The 23,737-nt window shown below is 39.6% G+C and overlaps 2 protein-coding genes across 2 annotated transcripts in view; both read left to right on the top strand.

Moving 5' to 3' along the window:
• OPN3 (opsin 3) overlaps positions 1 to 23,737 on the top strand; it is a 43,527-nt gene that overhangs the window by 8,211 nt on the left and 11,579 nt on the right. The window contains 4 exon segments of the mRNA XM_088844928.1: positions 74 to 614; positions 761 to 959; positions 1,016 to 1,081; positions 1,321 to 1,343. Of these exon segments, the coding sequence (XP_088701054.1) occupies positions 74 to 614; positions 761 to 959; positions 1,016 to 1,081; positions 1,321 to 1,343 (829 nt within the window).
• On the top strand, positions 482 to 11,586 carry CHML (CHM like Rab escort protein). The gene is made up of 3 exons (XM_055419703.2): positions 482 to 618; positions 2,468 to 2,553; positions 4,888 to 11,586. Exon 3 carries the CDS (start codon positions 5,220 to 5,222, stop codon positions 7,173 to 7,175), a length of 1,956 nt encoding a protein of 651 aa, XP_055275678.2. The 5' UTR covers positions 482 to 618; positions 2,468 to 2,553; positions 4,888 to 5,219; the 3' UTR covers positions 7,176 to 11,586.

Below are 23,737 nucleotides of genomic sequence, written 5' to 3'. Positions count from 1 at the left end.
CGAAGTGAGGCGCCACCGTGGTTGATCTCCCTTCCGGCTCTCACGGACTGGGAGGGTTGGCGCCGGCATACAGGTTGGGGAGGGAGGAAAGGGCCGAAAGCGCGCGGACTCCTTTAAGACTAGGACGGGGGGCGGGATTAGGAGGAGCGCCGGGATGGGCGGGGCTACAAGGCGAGTCGGGGCGGGGCTACAGTGGCGGGAAGGGGCGGGGTTCCGAGGCGCGCCGGGGGCGGGGAAAAGGCCCGGAGCCGCATCTAATACCCCGCCCCGCCCAGAACCGAGCGCGCCGGCGCCTGTCGCGCCAGCGGGGAGGCGCGGCCGCGGCAGCCGGAAGGGCGGGGTGGTCAAGCCTCACCCCGCCTGTCAGCGAGGGCGCCTACGAGCGGTCGGTGCTTTTGCTTGGCTCCGTGGGGCTTCCGGGCGTGGGCAGCAGCCTGCTAGTGCTCGTCATCTACCTCAAGTTACCGCGGCTCCGCAGCCCCGCCCGCCGCCTCCTGCTCCACGTCAGCCTCGGCGATCTGCTACCGTCCGTCCTCCGGGCCGCGCTGGCTTTCGCGTTCCCCCTGAGGAGCAGCTGGGTCGGGGGCCGGCGAATGGGCTTCGGCAGCAGCCTGTGAGGTGAGTGGTCGGGGTGGACCTCCCTCCCGCGCCTGCTCCCGGCCCCGCCCCCTCCCGCTTCGGGGCCTCGGCCTCGCGGCGGGGCACCTCTGACTTCACCTCCCCACTGACCTCTATTCCTCTGACGTCCCCTCCTCCCCAGCCCCGACTTTTCCCTCTAGACCTCACCTTCCCCCGCCTCACCCGCTCCGCGCACCTCTCCTCCCCCGCTGACCTCGTCCTCCTGCTCTCGCTCACCTCCCTCTTTGCCTGTGCTCAGCAGGCCCCACGCCCACCCAAACCCCAGCCTGTCTGCAGCCCCCGCTCCCCGGTGGGCCCAGTTCCTCCGTACCTCATCTCTGGTCGCTGTCCTGCTCATCTACTTCTCTGCTTTCTGTCTCCTCGTTTAATTCAACAGGATACGAGACAAAGGCTTATACACTTCGAGGAAAGAAATTAAGGGCCGTGGAGTTAAGAGATTCAAGTGATTGACTTGTGAAAGTTGGAGAGGGTGATGAGATCTAATTGCTATATTAATTTCCTAAAATGAGAGGTAGAAACTTAACATAGTCACGATGTGTAAATTCTTTTTAAAAATTTGCCCATTAGCAGTTGTAAACCTTTGACTGCTTCCTAGGAAGTGAGATAGTTTTATTCAGGTCCTCAGAATGCACACTGGCATGTACCCTATTAGCTATTTTTTCTGTGTTTTCTTCCTTATAGTTTCCAGCACACGAAAGTCTCAGGTGAGATTGCAAATGGATGCGAGAATCCCAACTCAAAATGAACATATAATTAGCTGTGAAACCAGTAGGTTTGATTAAAGTAGAACTTGATAATACAATACTCTTAACCCAGATGCAGGATTTAAATCTCACTAACACTTGACATTTTGAAGGATGAACTACCCAGCGTTTCATTGAAGACATTATTTTCTAAGCTTGGAAAAGAAATTATCATTTTGTATGTGCTCCAGAAATTTCATTTGTACAGAAGTTTGAAATAGAAATGTACATTTCTCAGGTCTTAAATTTCCTTAAAAAAAAAATACTGAAATTCATTGTTAATTCATTACTGCTTTGATCTTGGCAAGTTTACAAGAATAAAATCGTTGTAGCATTATCAAGAGTATTTTCTTATTCACCAACCTTCTATGTGATGACAAACCCGCATATTATATTTGTTATGATTCCTTTTTTATATGTTGAGGGACCCAAGAAAATGTCATACAAATCATAATTTTATTTGATTGTCTCAATGACTCTAATATTCTCCTACTACCTACCCCTTCCTCAATAAGCACTTAAAGTTCTTATCTTCAAGAAGTGCATTTTCTGTGCTGGGAAATTCAGTTTCTATTCTAACTCAGTGCCTGGGAGTTTGGAAACAGGGGTATGTTGAGTTTTTTATTAGTACCAGCATTCGCTTTCTTCCTCATCCCTTCTATCTTGTGGCCTCACCCTACTGTATCTCCTTTTCTCTTCCATCCTTTTCCTCTCTCATCATCCCTGCTCCATTCCCACCCCAATCTGAAAGGATTTTCTAAGACTGCTAAAAATGTTCACCACACAGTATTTTGCCTTACCACTACTCTCTCTTTCTGGGCATTTAGTTAGTGCTTTCAACAATGACTTTAACCTGCTTTTAAGTTAGAGGTGGAAACTCTGGGACAGAACGTTCTGAGTCTTGTTCAAGGCCTGGGAGACAGGTCAATAGTGGATTATGATAGAGCTGAAAACATTTTTGTTGTTTAATTGCCAAGTCGTGTTTGACTCTACTGTGACCCCGTGGCTTATAGCCTACCAGGCTTCTCTGTCTATGGGAGTTCCCAGGCAAGAATACTGGAGTGGGTTGCCACTTTCTTCCTCAGGGGATCTTCTCAACCCAGGGATGGAACCTGTGTCTCCTGCATTGACAGGTGGATTCTGGAGTAAATTCCAAACATTGTGCTTCTAGGTAAGAGTTAAAGAGAGGGAGGGTGCTTTCCTCATTGTTAGCCCTAAGGAAGAACTAACTAACCTTGGAGTAGTGAAGGGCAGGACATTCTAAAATATCAAAAGTGACTACTTACTTCAGAGGCTTCTAGAGAGGCTGCTCTGTCAAGTGGAAAGACCACTGGCCTGATGGTGTGATCATGCGTCCCACTCAGTACTGTGGCTAACCCATCATGTGGACTCTCCCAGTCACTTAATCTCTCCAGCCATCAGTTCTCTTACCTGGAGTTACATGGTAATTGAACTAAATATTCTTTAAGGTTGTCCTGTCTTGCCTTGTATTACGAGAATTCCTGTGATCCCTGTATGTTAGGAGGTGGCTGGTTTCAGCACTTATGGCTTATATCCTCTCTGTTACTCCCAACCCTCTGTTATATCCCCTTCTAAGCCAAAAATAGGTGCATACTATGGTTACGCTTCTTTACATACCCTCATGGGTTCTGTCTTCCTCTCCACATCCTGCAGGAAGGAAGCAGAATAAGTAATTCACATATATATATGAGTAGGCCAGGCAACCACTTCATTCTGTGCTCAATGCCTGGTTTCTTAGGGAATGCTGAAAGCAAGTGGAATCCCTAATATTCTTCAGGCAGAGGCTTTGACCAGACAAGACTATGAAGATTGCCATCTTGTTTAAACTGAACTGTCAGTTCAGTGAATTAGTCACTTTAAGTTCCAATTGAATGGCTTGTTATATGGGTATCCAGGATAATTAGTCATCTCAGCCTAGGCAGGCCCAGTATGCACTGATCTAGGTTTCAGTAAGTGTAGCAGTAGGAAAAATCAGAGCTCAAGAAACTCACTCTTACTGTTTAATGATGAGTGATAGAAAGACTGACTGAGCGACTTCACTTTCACTTTTCACTTTCACACATTGGAGAAGGAAATGGCAACCCACTCCCATGTTCTTGCCTGGAGAATCCCAGGGACGGGGGAGCCTGGTGGGCTTCCGTCTATGGGGTCACACAGAGTCGGACACGACTGAAGTGACTTAGCAGCAGCAAGAACTTCCAGGTGAGTATACCTTTCAGCCCTTTGGCTATTGCACCTCTGGCCACACCTACCACCACGCAGGTGTTCTGCACATGGAATACAACCAGAATGATGCTACAAATTAACAGGAGAGACTTTCTTTACTACCACCTCCTACCCCTTCAAAAATAAGAACAACAAACAGCATGCTAATCTTGGCAGAGGATGTTTAGACAGACCTTCATCTTGAGATGAAGAGATTCAGTCTCAGAGCTAGGGTCTCACAAAATACACGTCATTGTATGTTGATGTGGGTTTTAGAAGCTGTACTTCAGTCACTCAGTTGTGTCCAACTCCTTGTGACCCCATGGACTGCAGCACACCAGGCTTCCCTATCCTTCGCTGTTTCCCATAGTTTGCTCAAACTCATGTCCATTCAGTCAGTGATGCCATCCAACCATCTCATCCTCTGTCGTCCCCTTCTCCTCCTGCCCTCAATCTTTCCCAGCATCAAGATCTTTTCCAGGTAGTCAGCTCTTTGTATCAGGTGGCCAAAGTACTGGAGCTTCAGCTTCAGCATCAGTCCTTCTAATGAAGCAGATGTTATTTTATATTGCAGTGTTTTAACATATGGACCCAGGACTTTTCCTTTTTAACTTACACCTTAAAAATACACCTGTGCTTATGCACATTTATATAAGGATTTCTTACAAATACATTTTCAGCAGACTGATTCTTTTATATACCTAAACATTTTAATATGCTAGTTATTTTATTGAATTAATCCTTTTCTGGTTATAGCAGTGGCCCATTCAATTGAAATAGTCTCATGTTGTTCCCATAAGAGCCTAAGGGTGGGTGGGGCATGAAAAAGTCTTCTATTCATTTGTCTTAGAAGCATCCACAGACTGTATGGGCCACAGAAATATGCATAATCACAGCAGCATGCACATAGTATATAGTATGTTTCCATAAACACAGTGGAGCCACATGTTACTTGCAATTTAATCTCCTTGTTGTGTACCATTTATTCAAATACTTAAAACCAAAAGTTATAGAATTGTATTAACTTAAATTATTTTTGTGGGATGTTGTTATATCCATTCTTCATTGTTGAATTGCCTGACTTGGAGGAGTCTGTATCTTTTGCTTATTTTCAAGAAGTTAGAAAACATGTGAGAAAGCATGTAATGACTTGCTTTAGTAGAATCTTAGGTCCTGATATCAAGTCGTGCTCCATAGGATTATAATTATTGATGCTTGAAATTATTATTCTCGTAGTATTGTTAATAATTGTATTCTTTCTTGAATTTTCTCCTTTCAGAGCACAATTCCAGTCATAAATGCATATGTGATACATTTTGACATTCACTGCTAAGATGAAACACAGAAATGAACACCGTATACTTGTTTTATTATTCTCAGATATGATTAGATGTACTTTATCATGGTTTTATGCTACTGACCTATAAGAAAATAATACTAAAAAAGGGTAGCAGTTGAATACCTGGGACCTGCAACTTCAGTATTTCTGGGATGATCTGGAATATCACAAGGAGAGATTTTATTACAGCATATTCACACCTTCTCTGAACCCTCAGCCCAGATTCATACACTATTTCTTCATTAGAAGTTGTCACCAGACACTTTTCCAGGATGGCCAACAGTCTCCCAACAGAATTTGATGTGATAGTGATGGGGACAGGTCTGCCTGAATCCATCCTTGCCGCTGCATGTTCCAGAAGTGGTCAAAGGGTTCTGCATCTTGATTCAAGAAGTTACTATGGGGGAAACTGGGCTAGTTTCAATTTTCCAGGATTGCTGTCCTGGTTGAAGGAACATCAGCAAAACAGTGACACTGGGGAAGAAAGCCCTGCTGTATGGCAAGACATGGTCCATGAAACAGAAGAAGCCATCCCTCTTTGCAAGAAGGATGAAACCATTCAACACACCGAAGTATTTTGTTATGCCAGTCAGGGCATGGATGGCAATATTGAAGAGCTTGATGCTCTGCAGAAAAATCCTTCTTGTGCAGCATCTAGTACCCTCATAAAACCTCTGGATTCTGCATGCTTGTCTGAGGAAACACACTCATCACACGTTACTAGCTATGAAGTGCCTACACAAGACACTCCAAAAAACAATGAAGAAGTAACTGATACAGCAGAAACTCCTGTGAAAGAAGAATATTGTGGGTATAATACTTATAAACACACAGTTTCAGATGGCACTAAAGATGAACTCAAACCTGTATTGGAAGACAACAGTGTGCCACCAAAGAGAAAGAGGATTACTTACTCTCAAATAGTTAAAGAAGGCAGGAGGTTTAATATTGATCTGTCATCGAAGCTGCTTTATTCTCAAGGACTGTTAATTGATCTGTTGATCAAATCAAATGTTAGTCGTTATGCAGAATTTAAAAATGTTACTAGGATTCTTGCATTTCGAGAAGGAAAAGTAGAGCAGGTGCCTTGTTCCAGAGCAGATGTCTTTAATAGCAAAGAGCTCACTATGGTTGAAAAGAGGATGCTAATGAAATTTCTTACATTTTGTTTAGATTATGAACAACATCCGGAGGAATACCAAGCTTTCACACAATGCTCATTTTCAGAATACTTGAAAACCAAAAAATTAACCCCCAGCCTCCAACATTTTATACTTCACTCGATTGCCATGACGTCAGAATCATCTTGCACTACAATAGATGGCCTTAAAGCAACAAAAAACTTTCTTCAGTGTCTTGGACGGTTTGGCAACACTCCTTTTTTATTTCCCTTATATGGCCAAGGCGAAATTCCCCAGTGTTTCTGCAGAATGTGTGCAGTTTTCGGTGGAATATATTGTCTTCGCCATAAAGTACAATGCCTTGTAGTTGACAGAGAATCTGGAAGATGTAAAGCAATTATAGATCACCTTGGTCAAAGGATAAATGCTAAATATTTCATTGTGGAGGATAGTTACCTGTCTGAGGAAACATGTTCGAGTGTGCAGTACAAGCAGATCTCCAGGGCAGTGCTCATTACGGATCAGTCTGTCCTAAAGACAGATTCAGATCAGCAGATTTCCATTTTGATAGTACCTCCGGTAGAACCAGGAGCACATGCTGTCCGCATCACTGAATTGTGTTCTTCAACCATGACATGCATGAAAGACACCTACCTGGTACATCTGACCTGTTCATCTTCCAAAACAGCAAGAGAAGACTTAGAATCAGTGGTGAAGAAATTATTCACCCCATATTCTGAGACAGAAGTAGACCAGGAAGAACTTCCAAAGCCAGGACTCTTGTGGGCTCTTTATTTTAACATGAGAGATTCCTCGGGAGTCAGCCAAAGCGCATATAATGGCTTGCCTTCCAACGTTTATGTCTGCACTGGGCCTGACTGTGGACTCGGAAGTGAGCATGCCGTCAAGCAAGCTGAAACACTCTTCCACGAGATCTTTCCAAGTGAAGAATTCTGCCCCCCACCTCCAAATCCAGAAGACATTTTCTTTGACGGTGATGAAAAGCCAGCAGAGCCTCTTGGAACCAATAGTATGATAATGGCCAAACTAGAATCCTCTGAGGGAAGCAAAAACCCAGAAAGTTCAGGGAAGCACCTTCAAAATTAGAAAAAAAAAAAAAAAAAACAAAACTGGAAATGCTACTTTGGGCCTTCGTTCTGGCATTAGAATATTCTCATTTAAAGGACAGTTTCCTGTATGAGTAATTAAATATGGTTATATGATGAATGCCATGCAGATGTTGTCTATGATTCTCTTTGTGACTTTCAGTCATTGGATGCCTTTGTTAACCTATCAATAACTAATTTATTGGTTATTGGACTTGTTTTTGTTTCAGAATGGGCTCCATGACCCAGAATTAGCTTTATTTTAGTACGGGGTATATATGTGAGAGTTCCATGTTAACAATGGTGCTTAAAGGAAGATGATATTATATCTGCTGGTTATCTTCAAATTTTATTATTGTCTACAGAATGGTGATATCTTAGGAATATTTTAATTATTTTTGCAGCTATTACAGTTGCTACCACCTCTGAGTAGTGAAACACACATAGAGGAAATTATGTGGTCTTTTGTTTATAATATAAACATATAGATATTGTGGCAGCAATAGCAACTAATGCAAGTGCCAATGTGATAAAATATGTTTGTAATTGTTGGAAGAATAGTTTTGCATGATCCTTTATTTGTGAAGGTGATGTTTAGAATGCATCTTGCAGTTTAATTCTCCTGCTTGACCCTTGTAATCAATGAAGCAGTGATGTCACCCTAGTCTTATACATTAGAAAGTCAGAGAGTTCAGTTAATAGTTGCAAGGCTCATTCTTGGGAGGTTTGGTCCAAAGAAAATCTAGGGGGAAAGATTAGTTCTGGTTCAATACTTTAGAAAATTTCTGCAGAGCACTGTTCTGGCACCTAAAAGAAAACTTCTAAGTAATTCAGGCTAAAGAAAAAATAAACTGCTCCAGGAAAAGATATTTCAGAATGCCTGTTCTGAAATTGCTGAGGAATTTATGAGTGAAGCATTTTTAACCTGGAATTACAGATGGTTTTAAAAATCCATCTGTGAGTAGATTTCCCAAGATTTCTCAGTGAAAGTGAAGTATACCATTTTTTTGGCCCCACCACTTTAATTAGTAACACTACAGTTGTTAGGAGTAAATCAGAGGAAGTTTTACCGTGTCCCTTTGGTTGTGTCCCAGCAAGTAACAAGGTGGATGCCTTCATAATCAGCTCCTGCCTCTTAGCTGTTACCTAGAAGATAGAAACATTTTTTTCCAGAACCACCAGAAGTTATAAAGCTGCTTATATTCTAGCAGGGCAAGCTTATGGAACTGTCAGAAGAAGTAAATTTCCTTCCTAAATCACCATTTCCATTCCTCAGACAGAGAATGATAATCCTATAGGAAATAAGCCCTTTAATTAAAATTTTTGGCCCTGGAACAGAGCATTTACTATTTACAATAGCATTTACTTATTTACAATAAGACAGCACTTATTGTATTGTCTCATTAGAGTTTCTCAACAGCTCTGTGAGGCAGATAATACATTTTCAGAGAGGAAATAAAGACAATAATTCACTCTGAGTCTGGTTTGTGGCAGATCCAACATTGAAATCCAGGCTTTCATGATTTCAGAATCTTTCAACTAATGTTGACTGTTAGAAGAGTGTAGGTACTGAAGGAGAAAGAAAAGTTTACTGGCTCATGAGAACCAGTCCAGCATTGCTAGTGAAGCAAAGTGGGCAGACATCTCAGCTTATTACTGAGTCAGAGAAATAGTAAAGTAAAGATCAATTAAAAATACATGTAACTTAGAGCTATGGATCTCATTGAAGTAGAATTTGTCTAAGCTTTAACACAATTATTCTTTTTAATTTATCTTTTGACAATGATGTTATAAAAAGTAACATGTTACTAGGGCAAAATGCACTCTAAATAGACTTTTGTTGTTTTTCTGTATGTGAGGAAAATGAAACAAAAACAATTTAAGTATATTTCAACTTACTGAAGTAGAGAAGTCATGAATTGATATTAATATATATATTTTGAATCTAGCAAATCTGTTATTGGTTGGCTTCTATGCTTATACTTATCAGAACAACTGAAATGTCTGAAAAAGACCTAAAAATTAGTTATTAATATGTAAAAGAACTTGAGATGTTAAATGGAAGTGAAGGTAATCCAGACCTATTGAAAATATTTTAATTTCATTATGAGGAATATTTTTATTCATAAGAATTTGAGAATATCAATGAGATGTTGCAAAAGATGTTAGAACCACAGTAATAGAAACAGGAAAATGTTAAATTAGATTAAATAAGGGTTTTAAAAACTAAGAAATTAATTTATTACTTTCCTACTTGAATACAAATAAATTGGAAATAAAGAATTATTACCAAAGAAAAGCATTTTAAAAATTAGAGGAGAGTATAATTTTCTTTTCATACTTTATTTTTTTGTAAAGATTTATTTTTTGATGTGGACCATTTTTTGAAAACCTTACAGAATTTGTTACAATATTGCTTCCTTTTTATTTTTTGGTTTTTGGTTATGAGGCATATGAATGGGATCTTAGTTCCCCAACCAGAAATTGAACTCACACCCCCTGCATTGGAAGGAAAATCTTAACCACTGGATCACTAGGAAAGTCCCAACCTAGTTTAATTTTCTGACAAACCCATTTTACTCTTATGGGCTTATTGGTGAACTTTTTCAAATGTTCAAGAATAAATAGTATCTATGTACCAGAAAGATGATATACTAACACTTGCATTTTGAAGTTAACGTCGCCTCAGTACTAGGAGGAAAACATTTTGAAAAGGGCCTCATCTGAACAAATGCAAAATATTAGCAAATGAAAAATAGTTATTTACTGTCACTCAGAATTATGCAGTTAGTGTTCAACAAAATAACCATTAAATCAATATCAACAGAACAAAATAGTAAAAATTCAAAGTATTAATTACAGGTAACTTTAAAAATATTAATAAAAATATTTATCTCTGTTAATCACTTTGTTGGTTTCTCATTGTGATAAGTAATTACTAAAACCAAGAACTTATATCATTCCTGTTAGGGAAAAATAAGAATTCACCAAAGAGATTAAATAATCTTGGCACTATTTTTTATATATAGTTGAAGAAAACTCATCATTGTAATAAATCCTTAATAAGCATATGTAAATGAGAAAGATAAGGAAAGCACAAATATTTTCTATTAATATGGCTTTTAAACTAGTGAAACCTGTAGTATCAAACATAAAAGACTAATTCAGAAAATTGCAGGATATATAATGTTTAAAAATTAATCTTATTTCTAGATTCCAACAATGATAAGCTACAATTTAAAGTGTTTGGGTATTAGTATATGCAAGCCATTTGAAGAAAGTTACACAACTATGTTGGGATAAATTAAGAAAGATGCTTATATAGAAGCAGACTGAAGGAACTACATCCTAGTATAAAGGAAGGAAAGTAAATAGGAAATCTGAAAACCAAAATTGTAGTCCTCACTTTACTACTTACAGTTGTATAATCACGGGAAAATCATGCCTACTTTTCATTTCATCATCTATAAAGTAGAAATAATGTTTTCAGAATTATTGTGAGGATTAATGTAAATGAAATTATCTCCAAAGAACTGGCAATAGGGTGAAGTTAGTATGTAAATGTGCTACACTTCCACTCAACATGGATGGATGGATGATTTATATAATTTGACAGAATTATGATAATTTAAATAAGCAAGCAAAGATATGCCTTTTTAACTTAGGAGGAAAAAGGGATTCTTGCATCCCAAGAGATGGGGTAAAACCTACCTGCATTATACGAGGATAAAGTACTCTATTTTTCAAAAGGTAAATACAAATCCGTAAGGCTTACTAGGCAAATTTATGAAAGAATTAAGTTCAAACAAGAAGATAACAAATAGAAGTCAATTCTTAGAATGATATTCAGATTTCCTAATATTAAAGATGCAAACTAAGCAACTTTGACGTAGTTCATGCAAAGAAATTTTAATTGCATGTATCCTCATACCAGTAGCATTATTATATTAGTTTTTTGAAGAATTACTTAGAAAAATATAATAAGAACCCTATAACCAGTCTGTCTTCTGATAGATCTAATTCACTCTGAGTAGCATATGCCCAGGAAAATATTTTAAAAGAAAAAAAGGCTATTTGTATAAAGATATTTCTAGTGAGTGCATTCATTTGAATTTTTAAAAGAGCCCAGTAATTGGGAACTGGATAAGTAAATTTTCATGTATTACTATTGCTTTCATAGACTGTAATATAGCTATTAATAGTATTGATATATGTAAAACTGTATGGGAAATGTTTAAATGAGCTTCGAAAGTGTTAAGTTATTGTATTTATTGATTGTGTAAAAATTGAGGTCTCTACTTTGGAAAGAATCAGAATAAAACATTGTAATTAGAGTTTAACATTAAGAGGCTCTTTTTTTCTATAAACTATTGATGTGTGAAATAAAAAATAAAAGATTAATTGATAAAATGGTTTACTGAACTGGAGACAATATTATTGATTTCTTGGAAACTTCTAAAATTCTCCTTTAAATTAAAAATATATATTTAAATGTTAGTGTCAAAAGATAGTCTTCAAAAGCATGGACAGAAAGTTTTCCAACTCTTGTGGTCAAGATGGATTTTGTGTCTTTTGTATCTTTTCTCAGTTGCCCAGCGTTAAGGTATACTATGACTATGCTGCTGCTGCTGCTAAGTCACGTCAGTTGTGTCCGACTCTGTGTGACCCCACAGACGGGCAGCCCACCAGGCTCCCCCGTCCCTGGGATTCTCCAGGCAAGAAAGAACACTGGAGTGGCTTGCCATTTCCCTCTCCAGTGCAGGAAAGTGAAAGTGAAGTCGCTCAGTCATGTCCGACTCTGTGCGACCCCATAGACAGGCAGCCCACCAGGCTCCCCCGTCCCTGGGATTCTCCAGGCAAGAACACTGGAATTTTTTTCCCCCAATGGGAACCTCAGACCAGAGGTGGAAATAATAGAAATGACATTAATACATTCCAGGACATCAGCATGAAGCCAGTATTAAACACACATTATATTCACACAATACACAAACTGTATTCACACATTAAAGTGTGTCAAAGTCGCTCAGTTGTGTCTCTTTGTGACCCCATGGACTGTACAATCCATGGAAATCTCCAGGCCACAATACTGGAGTGGGTAGCTGTTCCCTTCTCCTTTCCCCTCTCTGGATCTTCCCAACCCAGAGATCGAACCCAGATCTTCCACATTGCAGGTAGATTCTTAACCAGCTGAACCACAAGGGAAGCCCCACACTAATTAAAAGTATCACCCCAAATCCAAGAACAAACTTCATTTTGGAGGCCAGGGGAATGAAAGTTCAGTTTAGACCAGCAGTGAGAAATGAAATATTTCCTACCATGTCAGTAAACAAGGATGTCACAGTCATCAGCGATTGTAGTCCTCCAATGTGAGCTGGTAAGCCCCATGGGCACTTAAGAAGGAGAATAGGAGCCATCAGACCACACCAGTTCCTATGGTGAGCCCGAGGGAAGGAAGCTCGGGATGTGGAAACACAGGCTACTGTCCTGGATAGCAGTGAGCCCAGACTCTTGCATCTTCCCACACATAGAAAAGCACTAAATTCCTTAACTTAGTATATCTGGTTTTCTTTAATTAACAATAATTTTTTGATGTTCATGCTGCCTGCTCTTTGTTACAAAGCTTCTATATAACCTGGCTCCTCCCCTCTCCTCCTCGGAGCAGTTCTACCAGAGTTACTTGAGATGCTGTCTCACAGGCTTGAAGTCCTAAGAAGTTTTAAGTCAGCAGTAGTGGCCAAGCCTGGGCCTGAGGAGTGTTTTCAGGGAGACTGGTGCTAGGAACAGATCTCAGGGTACTGAGGATGCTGGCAGACTCTTATCAATCTGAGAAATCCAAATCAAGTTGATTTAATTCAACAAAAGCAAATCAGGGTGATTTAATTCAAACAGTTTGAATCTCAGTTGTGGGTTATGAATTTGCATTGTTCTAGGGATTAGAAATAGGAAAATAAATGACAGATTCCCTGTAGCTGAGTACCAGTCCCTTAGAGGATGTATGTTTTATTTTATCTTAATTTTTCTATCAATCATACTCCCCATTATAACCACCTCCTCTCTCTCCCTCCACCCCAGAAGGAAAGGAAAAACAAAAATGTGATTTGTGATGCATGTACCAGGGGGTACAAAAATCTTTTATTATGCAGTTGGAAACAAGTCGCTTAATATAAGGTAGATCAGTTAATACTTTCTGAAATCTTTTTCAGTTAACATTCAGTTAATTAAGTTTCTGCCATTAATCAGAAGCTTTCTGGCCTGCTTGGGGAAATGGAGTGAAGAGACGGTACAAAAGATTGGTTTGGGTCCCAGAAGCCCAAAGTGTTAAGAGTTGAGGGAGTAGAAGTACAAAGAAATCAAAATGAGAGAAGCAGATCATAAAGTTTCAAAACCAAAAATATTCTGATTAGGATTCGTTCTACCTGTCTTGGTCTTCGCAGGAAATTTGGAAGTCATGGTTTTATTGCATTAGGGTAATTGCTTCCTCTTTGAAGATTTAAACATTTTTATTTCAGTATTTTTACTCTCATAAAGAGGCATTGTTTCCAGTATAGTTCTTACTCTTTTAGCCAACAACCACATGTATATGGTTTCCCTGGGCTTCCCTGGTGGCTCAGGGAAGGAGGGCTCAACCAAGGGCTCCCCTGGTGGCTCAGATGGTTAAGCCTGCAATGCGCAAGACCTGGGTTCAATCCCAGGGTTGGGAAGATCCCCTGGAGAAGGACATAGCAACCCACTCCAGTACCCGTGCCTGGAAAATCCAATGGACAGGAGCCTGGTACAGTTCATGGGGTCGCAGAGAGTCAGACGCGACTGACTTCAGTATATGCATATTCACATTTCAACAGCAGGGGGCACAATACCTCCAGCTTTCTGTAAGGCATGAACAAAGACGCTGAGTGATTCAACTGAAAGAATTTAACTCTAACATGAGTATTAACAGCTCCGCTACAGCATTTGTAGGATTTTTTCTCCTAACAATTACATGTTTTATATGAACTTCAGGGCAACTGTGTAAGGTAAGACAGGGCAGATATTTATATCCATTTTACAGATAAGACTTGGAAGAATTAAGTGACTTGACTTGCCTGGACTCTCTCCTAGTAAATATTCAGATCCGTTAAGTAGAATTGGGATGTAGCTTCTGCTTTGCCTTCATCTCAAGATGGTTATTTATTGCATGTAAAAATGCACAGCACATCACTATTTTAAAAGTGGTTGTTTCTAGAATTTTAGAGTACATTTATTTTTCAACAAATAAATCATAAATTATAATTTGTGTAATTAAACTGAGTCAACTAGAATTGGAAGGAGAAGGGAGTTTAAGCTCACACCTGAAATCAAAGCTAACTGTTTCTCCTGGTTTTATGTCAAGAGCTTCACTTCTATAAATATAGTATTTTTATTTGTTTCTGTTGATATCCTATAATTTTGACATTTGCTTGTTATATAGGTTTTTAACCCTTAGTACATGAATAAAGGGATAGATATCAGAGGAAAAGACATGACTTTGGATTTGAAGGTGCAAGGTTGACAAAGTGTAGTAGGAAGATAAATATGTGTTTGTAATTCAGTCAGAAGGAAATACATATTTAGGCATTTTACAGTTTTAAAGAAACAGGAATCCTACGGGATACCAGTGCTGTGGGTTTTATGTCAAGTCTTTTGATTATAGGTCATAAAATTAATGCCCTTGAGCATCCCATTTCTGTTTGTTTGAGACTTTTACTTGTTCATTCATTCATCTAGAGAAATGGGATATTTCCTGCCATATCAGTAAACAAGGATGCTGTGACCAAGAACTCCATCCATCACGGATGGAGAGCTGGTGAGCCCTGAGGGAACTCAGAAAGGAAAGAAGACCTGCCATCTGCCAACCATCAGACAGCAGTCACTCCCTTCCATGAGCCCTGAGGAAGCTCAGGATGTGAAAACAAGATACTGGCCCCAGAGAGCTGAGGTGCCTATCAGAGGAATTATTTCAGTGAGTCCATTCTGTTGCATCTTCCCATACATCTTCCCATTCTCTTGCACTTTTCCCATAGAAAAGTGCTAAATCCCACTACTTTGGATATCTGGTTTTCTTTAACAATAATCTTTTGCTGTTCCTGACTACCTGCACTTTATTGCAAAACTTCCATGTAACCTGGCTCCTCCCCTTGTTTCCTTGGAGCAGTTCTCTCAGGGTTGCTTGAGATGCTGTCTCCCAGGCTTGAAGTCCTAAAAATTCTCACCAAATAAAACATAATTCTTAACTTTTAGGTTGTGGATATTTTTTTAAGTCTACAATCTCATACATATGAAAATAAGAACAGAAATATTATGAATCAGTATGCTGCTACTGCTACTGCTGCTGCTCAGTCACTTCAGTCGTGTCCGACTCTGTGTGACCCATAGACGGAAGCCCACCAGGCTCCCCCATCCCTGGGATTCTCCAGGCGAGAACATTGGAGTGGGCTGCCATTTCCTTCTCCAATAAGTGAAAAGTGAAAGTGAAGTTGCTCAGTCGTGTCCGACCCTTAGCGACCCCACGGACTGCAGCCTACCAGGCTCCTCCATCCATGGGATTTTCTAGGCAAGAGTACTGGAGTGAATGGGGAAGTATTAATTTTACTTCATTATAATTTCATTATATGTGTTTATCTTTTAATTTAATTGATTGGTACAAAGACTTTGTACTAAATAAACCATTCATATGGTTGGAAGACTAAATAATACATGGATGGAAGTGTAAATTTCAGTAATGAAATTTGGAGGAATGGACTGCTGAGGAAGAAGCAGGGAATCTTTTTTTTAGCTAATTAATGTAGTTGTTAAGTTCCTAAAATGATTTAAGTGGAGTATTAAAAAGAGCTGTATGTCCTTTTGTTCCTTTAACAATTCTATTTTATGACTACATACCATTATTTACAATGCCCTCTGTTGCTGAAACAAGTATAAACCAGGTGCTTATTAAAAGGAAAAAGCAAAAGAGAACTGCACTGGAAATAGTTTGTCATGAGATTGTAATCTCTTTTAAAACAAAATCTGTGTGTGTTGTACCTCTGTATTCCTTACAATGTCTTGCACTTCACAGGCATGCAAAAAAATTTTGCAAAATGGAATACCAACTAGCAGTGTCCAGCACCTCTTTTCTTCTAGTTTCAAACCAAGGAACAGAGTACCACTGGGACCAGTCTGGGGAAATGTATCAAAAACCACAGTCCTGAATCTTTGTGGTTCATGGGGTTGCAAAGAGTTGAACATGTTGAGCGACTGAACTGAACTGAACTAAATTAGTTTTAGGGTAAACCTATGTGAGTGAATAAAGCTACTTAAAAATAGGGAACATTTCAATAATCTATGAAATGTTTCATCTAATCATTTTACTAATTTTCTCCCATCAAGGCAGTGGTTCTCAAACCAGGGTGATTTAGCTCTTTGGGGGACATTTGACAATGTCTGGAGACATTTTTGGTTATAAAAACTCAGAAGGGGCTGCTCCAGGCATCTAGTGGGCAGAAGTCCTGCTAAACATCCTAGGATGCCCAAGATAGCCTCCCCACAAGAATTATTCAGTCCAAAGTGTCCACACTGCCAAGTTGGAGAAACTGCATTCGAGTAAGTTTCTTTTATGCACCCCACTTTAGCCTTTCTTCCTCAGCTTCTTCAGACTCCCTCAGTGCTTCTTCATCAGGGTCACTGTTGGTAGGGACTGCTGTCTGTTGCCCCCTTACATACCGTCCGTTTACTACTTCATCTCTGTTCCCTCACAAATTAGCAGAGGCTTCAAACAAGATTCCTAGATATAGTGAATATATCTCATCCTGCCCCAATTGTCAGATAGAGACAAGAGATAGTGGGGGAGTCTTTAGAAAAAATCATTCATCTCATTCAGGTATAGAATAACTCTGCGAAGCAGTTATAGAAATGAAAGGATGATATTTTTGTATTGTTTTTGTTTTAGTTTTTTTTCTCATGTTCTCTTATTATCTTTTAAATATCTTTTTAAAAATATGTTTCTCTCTACACACTGCAAACAATTACCTCAAATCAATGTAAAAGTATTTTAGCATACCTTTTTTGGAGGGGTATTATTTACCTGAAAGGCTATGGGCAAACGAATCAAATTATATATATGTGAACTCCAGGAGTTGGTGATGGACAGGGAGGCCTGGAGTGCTGTGATTCATGGGGTCGCAAAGAGTTGGACATGACTGAGAGACTGAATTGAACTGAACTGAATAATATCCCATGAGTTTCAGAGAAGCCAATACAAGACTAAATAAACCATCCATAATTGAATCATATTCACACTTACTGATGGTTCATCAAGCATTGAAATAGTAGAGCAGTTTGACGTTTTATTATTGTTTAGTTGCTAAGTCATGTCTGATTCTTTTGCAACCCTATGAACTGTAACCTGCCAGGCTCCTCTGTCCAATGGGATCTCTCAGGCAAGAATACTGAAATGGGTTGCCACTTCCTTCTTCAGGAAACTTCCCGGCCCAGGAATCAAACCTGCATCTCCTGCATTGGCACACATATTCTTTACTGCTGAATCATCAGAAAAGCCCTCCATGAGCTAGTGATTGATTAAATATGAGTGATACAGGAAAGGAAGAGAAACCAGGAAACGAAAGAGGAAGAGCTAGTGGATAGGGACCTGTTATGAATGCAAACATGATGCCCTGCCCAATTTAATGCAATAACCTCTGGATTGTCCTGAATTAGGAAAATTCCCTTCCAAGATTCCAAAATATACACTCTTTTTTTTTTTTCCTCCTGGACTTGTTGAACCTCAAGGATATGAATCAGAGGATGCCAGTACCTTGATTACCAGAGTCTGTCTGAGACTTAGATCAAATAGAGAACAACCAAACCAGTGATGGGAGGGGAGAAACATAATCCTAGTGATATATTTGGATCCTTAATTTATGTGGCTCACATTATATTTCTATTGGAAAAACAAAACTGGCAGAGAAATAGGAGATGAGTCAGAACAGAGGTTGTAGAAACCAACGTGAATTTTAAAAAGAGCTTGGTCTAAAGTGTTGATGCTGCAAATGTTTTATTAATAGCAATTGATGGGTCAATTGATAAAATTATATAGCTGTGGTTTTAAAATGAAGAGTTATTATGATTCAAATGGGAATGTCTTAAAAATACAGATTACCAGGTACCACTCTTACATTCTGGGTCAGTGAGTATATAGAGAGCAATTGTAGTTGACTGCTGCATGGGTGGTGGGTTGTCATGCATATGACATTAAAGCAAGTATCTTATGATAAGGTAGTGGGGATTTAGTTCTGGTGGATAGTTTAGATAGTTGTACTGAAGGCATTAAAGTTTTGTACACTTACTCACCTAACAACTATATTGCCAGAATTTATCCTAATGAAGTAATCATGGATGTGTGTAAATATATAGCTAATAGATTATAATACCCATGGCTAACACTTGTTAAATGTGTACCCTATGCCAGGTACTGTTATAACCGCTTTATGCATATTCATTAACTCTTATCTTCATCCCAATTCTGCGAGATAGCTAGATAATATACTATTACCCCATTTTATAAAGAAATTAATGCACCAGGAGATTTACTTTTTCAAGGTCACATAAAAAATGGAGGATATGGAACCTGAACCTAGGGCCCTGTGTTGTGCTATCTCTTCTCATAGCACTGTTAGAAGAGTGAAAAATTGCAAATAATCCAGAGACCCACAGTGTGACATCTGAGGGAGCACATGTTCCAGAAATGAATATACCACTGAGCGAATCATTCAGGGTCCAGTCTCTGGAAACATATTTTATCTTCTCCTGACCCCCCAAAAGATGAGGAGAACAAATCTGGTCCTACCTCACAGTCCTGCTGAGGTCAGTCTTCGCCAAAAGGGAAAGCCTTTCATTGGCCATGACTGCACTCACATCTCTTTATGTTGTTCAGTTGCTAAGTCGTGTCTGACTCTTTGCGACCCCTTGTACTGCAGCACGCCAAGCTTCCCTGTCCTGGAGACGGTTCTCCTGGAGCTTGCTCAAACTCATGTCCATTGAGTCAGTGATGCCATCCAACCATCTCATCCTCTGTTGCCCCCTTTCCCTCCTGCCCTCAATCTTTCCCAGCATCAGGGTTTTTTCCAATGAGTCGTCTCTTCACATCAGGTGGCCCAAAGCATTGGAGCTTCAGCTTCAGCATCAGTCCTTTCAAGGAATATTCAAGGTTGATTTCCTTAGGATTTCCCTTAGGATCTCTTTATGGCTCAGTGTTATTTCTTGATATGGTCCAGTCCTGAGCTTCCCCATGTGCACTCAGAGCATCCTCTCACAAGCAGCAAACTCTCCTATATCTTCAACATCTTTCCGACATTTTCTCTACCTCCTCACTTTCTCTTAACCCTTGGTGCCCTCAAGGCCCTGATTTCTCACCTCCAGGCAGGAGCTGTTATTTTTTTTTAATGATGAGCTGATGTTTCAATAACAGACCGTGAGAGAAAATGAAATAGAGTCTATCACTCACAGCCCTGGAGGAAGGACATGGCACACCTCAAGGGGTCACACAGGAAGGTCAAGGCAGACTGCAGACAGAGAGGGTTAGGACCTGAGACACATTACAATCCATGGGTTGAGGGCTTTGGGGTTGGTGGACTAAGGTCAGATTGGTCGGTTCAGTTCGGTTCGGTCCCTCAGTTGTGTCCGACTCTTTGCGACCCCATGGACTGTAGCACGCCAGGCCTCCCTGTCCATTACCAGTTCCTGGAGTTTACTCAAACTCACATCCATCGCATTAGTCATGCCATCCAATAATCTCATTCTCTGTTGTCCCCTTCTCCTCCTGCCTTCAATCTTTCCCAGCATCAGGGTCTTTTCAGATGAGTTAGTTCTTCACATCATGTGGCCAAAGTACTGGAGTTTCAGCTTCAGCATCAGTCCTTCCAATAAATATTCAGGACTGATTTCCTTTAGAATGGATCTCCTTGTAGTCCAAGGGACTCTCAAGAGTCTTCTCCAGCACCACAGTTCAAAAGCATCGATTCTTCAGTGCTCAGCTTTCTTCACAGTCCAACTCTCACATCCATACATGACCGCTGGAAAAACCATAGCCTTGACTAGACAGACCTTTGTTGGCAAAGTAATGTCTCTGCTTTTTAAAAACTGTCTAGGTTGGTCATAACTTTCCTTCCAAGGAGTAAGCATCTTTTAATTTCATGGCTGCAGTCACCATCTGCAGTGATTTTGGAGCCCAAGAAAATAAAGTCTCTAACGGTTTTCATTGTTTCCCCATCTATTTGCCATGAAGTGATGGGACCAGATGCCATGATCTTCGTTTTCTGAATGTTGAGTTTTAAGCCAACTTCTTCCCTTTCTATTATTCAAGCCAAAAAGAGCAGGGTTTTGTTAAGTTCCACAGGGACATCTACGGGCCAAATAGGGGAAATGACTTGGTTCTCAAGCTTGTTATTCGGTCACTCAGTGTCCAACTCTGCAACCTTATGGACTGTAGCATGCCAGACTTCCCTGTCCTTCACCAACTCCTGGAGTTTGCACAAACTCATATTCATTGAGTCGGTGATGCCACCCAACAATATTGTCCTCTGTTGTCCCCTTCTCCTCCCGCCTTCAGTCTTTCCCAACATCAGGGTCTTTTCCAATGAGTCAGTTCTTCGCATCAGGAGGCCAGAGTACTGGAGCTTCAACTTAAGCATCAGTTCTTCCAATGAAAATTCAGGATTGATTTCCTTTAGGATTAGCTAGTGTGATCTCCTTGCAGTCCAAGGGACTCTCAAGAGTCTTCTCCAACACCACAGTCCAAAAACATCAATTCTTCGGTGCTCAGCCTTCTTTATGGGCCTGCTCTCACATCCGTACATGACTACAGGCAAAACCATAGTCTTTACTAGACAGATCTTTATTGGCAAAGTAATGTCTCTGCCTTTTAAAATGCTATCTAGGTTTGTCATAGCTTTTCTTCCAAGGAGCAAGCATTAATAGACTTATATTTAAGCTCCTGAGTTCCACCCATTCCTGTGCCTTTGCTAACTTTCTACCACTTAAAGCAATTTTGGCATCCAGCTACTCAATTACTCAATAATAATACCTTCTATATTACCATTTTACTAACTACATTTATATTCTTATTTAATATGTACACAAATACACACAATAAGACATCATTCTGGTACAAGTATTCCTATGTTACTGGTAAGCAAACTGAGGTTCAGAAATGTTAATTAATTTTCCCAGAGACATGGTAGTTATGTATAGAAATTGGAATTGAACTCAGGACTTTGGCCTCAAAAGCATTCCTCCATCATAGAATTTATCAAATTGTTACATAATCATTTATTCCCCTGTTTATGATTCATCTTTGTTTTTCCATTATTTGTCTAGTACAGTGCCTGGCATATTATGTGTGCATAATGTATGTTTATCAATCAATGCTGTAAATAGTGCATAATCAGATTCAAGCTATATCACACAGAACTTTACTGGACTCAAGCTAATACATTGGGTTAACATTTGAATGCCTCTTTTCATGTCCATGCTTTTGTATGCACTATATCCTTGAAATATCCTTTTCAACTTGATAAACTCCCTCCACATAGTCCACGTCAAAAAATAAATCTTAAAAAAAAAAAAAAGAATGACAAGAAAATTATACTATCCTCTAATTTTTAAAATGCTTTTCTTTGGTAATAATTTTTTATTTCCAATTTATTTGTATTCAGGTAGGAAAGTAATAAATTCATTTCAACTTGATAAATTCACTCCAAATATTGGTTTCTCTTAAAATCTTCCCCAGAAAAGAGTTAAGTACTTCCTTTATTGAATTCTCCAGGTCCGCAAACACAGCTCAGCTTTAGTACTTATCGCATGCTTATAATTATTTGTTTACATGTCGGTCTTCTCACATGTCTGTGAGATCTTGGTCATATCTGCAGGCAGAGGGAATAGCAATATGAAAGCAGCTGACTTTTGTTTTGGTTAGTGTTTTGCTTTGAGAATTTTTGGTGCACTTTTTAATTTTTATTGAAACATAGTTGAGTTATAATGTGCTAATTTCAAGTTTACAGCAAAGTGATTCATTATATATACATATGTATTTTTTCAGATTCTTTTCTCTTATAGGTTATTATAAGATGTTGAATATAGTTCCCTGTGCTATACAGTAGGTCCCTGTTTGTTATCTATTTTACACATAGTAGTGTATATATGTTAATCCCAAACTCCTAATTTATCCCTCCCCACCTTTCCCCATGGATAACCATAAATTTGTTTCCTATATCTGTGAGTTTATTTTTGTATAATTTCATTTGTATCATTATTTTTTAGATTCCACATATAAGTAATATCATATGATATTTGTCTTTGGGCCTTCCCTGGTAGCTCAGCTGGTAAGGAATCTGCCTGCAATGCAGGAGACCTGGTTTGATTTCTGGGCAGGGAAGATCCCCTGGAGAAGGGATAGGCTACCCACTCCAGTATTCTTGGGCTTCCCTGATGGCTCAGCTGGTAAAGAATCAGCCTGTAATGTAGGATAATTGGGTTTGATCCCTGGGTTGGAAAGATCTCCTGGAGAAGGGAATGGCTACCCAATTCAGTATGCTGGCCTGGAGAATTCCATGGACAGAGGAGTCTGGTGGGCTACAGAGGAGTCATGGGGTCACAAAGAGTTGGACACAACTGAGCAACTAAGCACAGCACAGGCCTATTTCACTTAATGGATGGGAGAGGAATAGATATATACCTATGGCTGAGCGCTTTTGCTGTTCACCTGAACTATCACAGCATTGTTTGTTAATCAACTATGGACCAATACAAAATAAAAAGTTTAAAAACAATTTAGGGGAAAAGCAGATGAGAAACATGAGTCTAAATAGTTAATCATTTTTTTTTGTGTGTGTTTTTATGTATATATGTCTAAGAATAAATACACAAATTAGATACAAATGTGTATATGGAATTACTAACATTTATGAATCATTAGATATGTTTAAAGAGTAAAGTAATATATTTTTCAATGTTTATGTTACTGAATCCAAGCTCATATTGCTCACTGTACAATAGTCCAATAAGTCAAAGATGAGTTATTGGGGCAAGGAAAAGAACCATCTTACCTGAATTTGAATTCATACCTCTTTTATACTGAAGGAAGAGGCAGTAAAGTCAAATACTTACTGGTTCCAGTCAGGCACCAGAAGAGATATGTTCATTTCTTCTTTCCTACAGTCTTTCACAGGTGGGCCTGGTCAGGATGTTTCTGGAGCTGCTGCTGCTGCTAAGTCACTTCAGTCGTGTCCGACTCTGTGTTACCCCATAGACGGAAGCCCACCAGACTCCCCTGTCCCTGGGATTCTCCAGGCAAGAACACTGGAGTGGGTTGCCATTTCCTTCTCCAATGTGTGAAAGTGAAAAGTGAAAGTGAAGTCGCTCAGTCGTGTCCGACCCTTAGCGACCCCACGGACTGCAGCCTACCAGGCTCCTCCATCCATAGGATTTTCTAAGCAAGAGTACTGGAGTGGCTTGCCATTGCCTTCTGGAGCTAAACAAAGTTATATTAGTTTAATGTTTAGTTATTTTAGTTTA

The sequence above is a fragment of the Moschus berezovskii genome, chromosome 17, assembly GCF_049115385.1.
Source record: "Moschus berezovskii isolate FMDL1 chromosome 17, NW_MosBer_1.0, whole genome shotgun sequence".
Classification (NCBI taxonomy): Eukaryota; Metazoa; Chordata; class Mammalia; order Artiodactyla; family Moschidae; genus Moschus; species Moschus berezovskii.
Note: the sequence above shows the minus strand (reverse complement) of the source record. Positions and strands in the feature narration are given on the sequence as shown.

Bases quoted from the DNA above. Each gene is read 5' to 3' on its own strand.
- CHML (XM_055419703.2), top strand. From the start codon at position 5,220: ATGGCCAACAGTCTCCCAACAGAATTTGATGTGATAGTGATGGGGACA.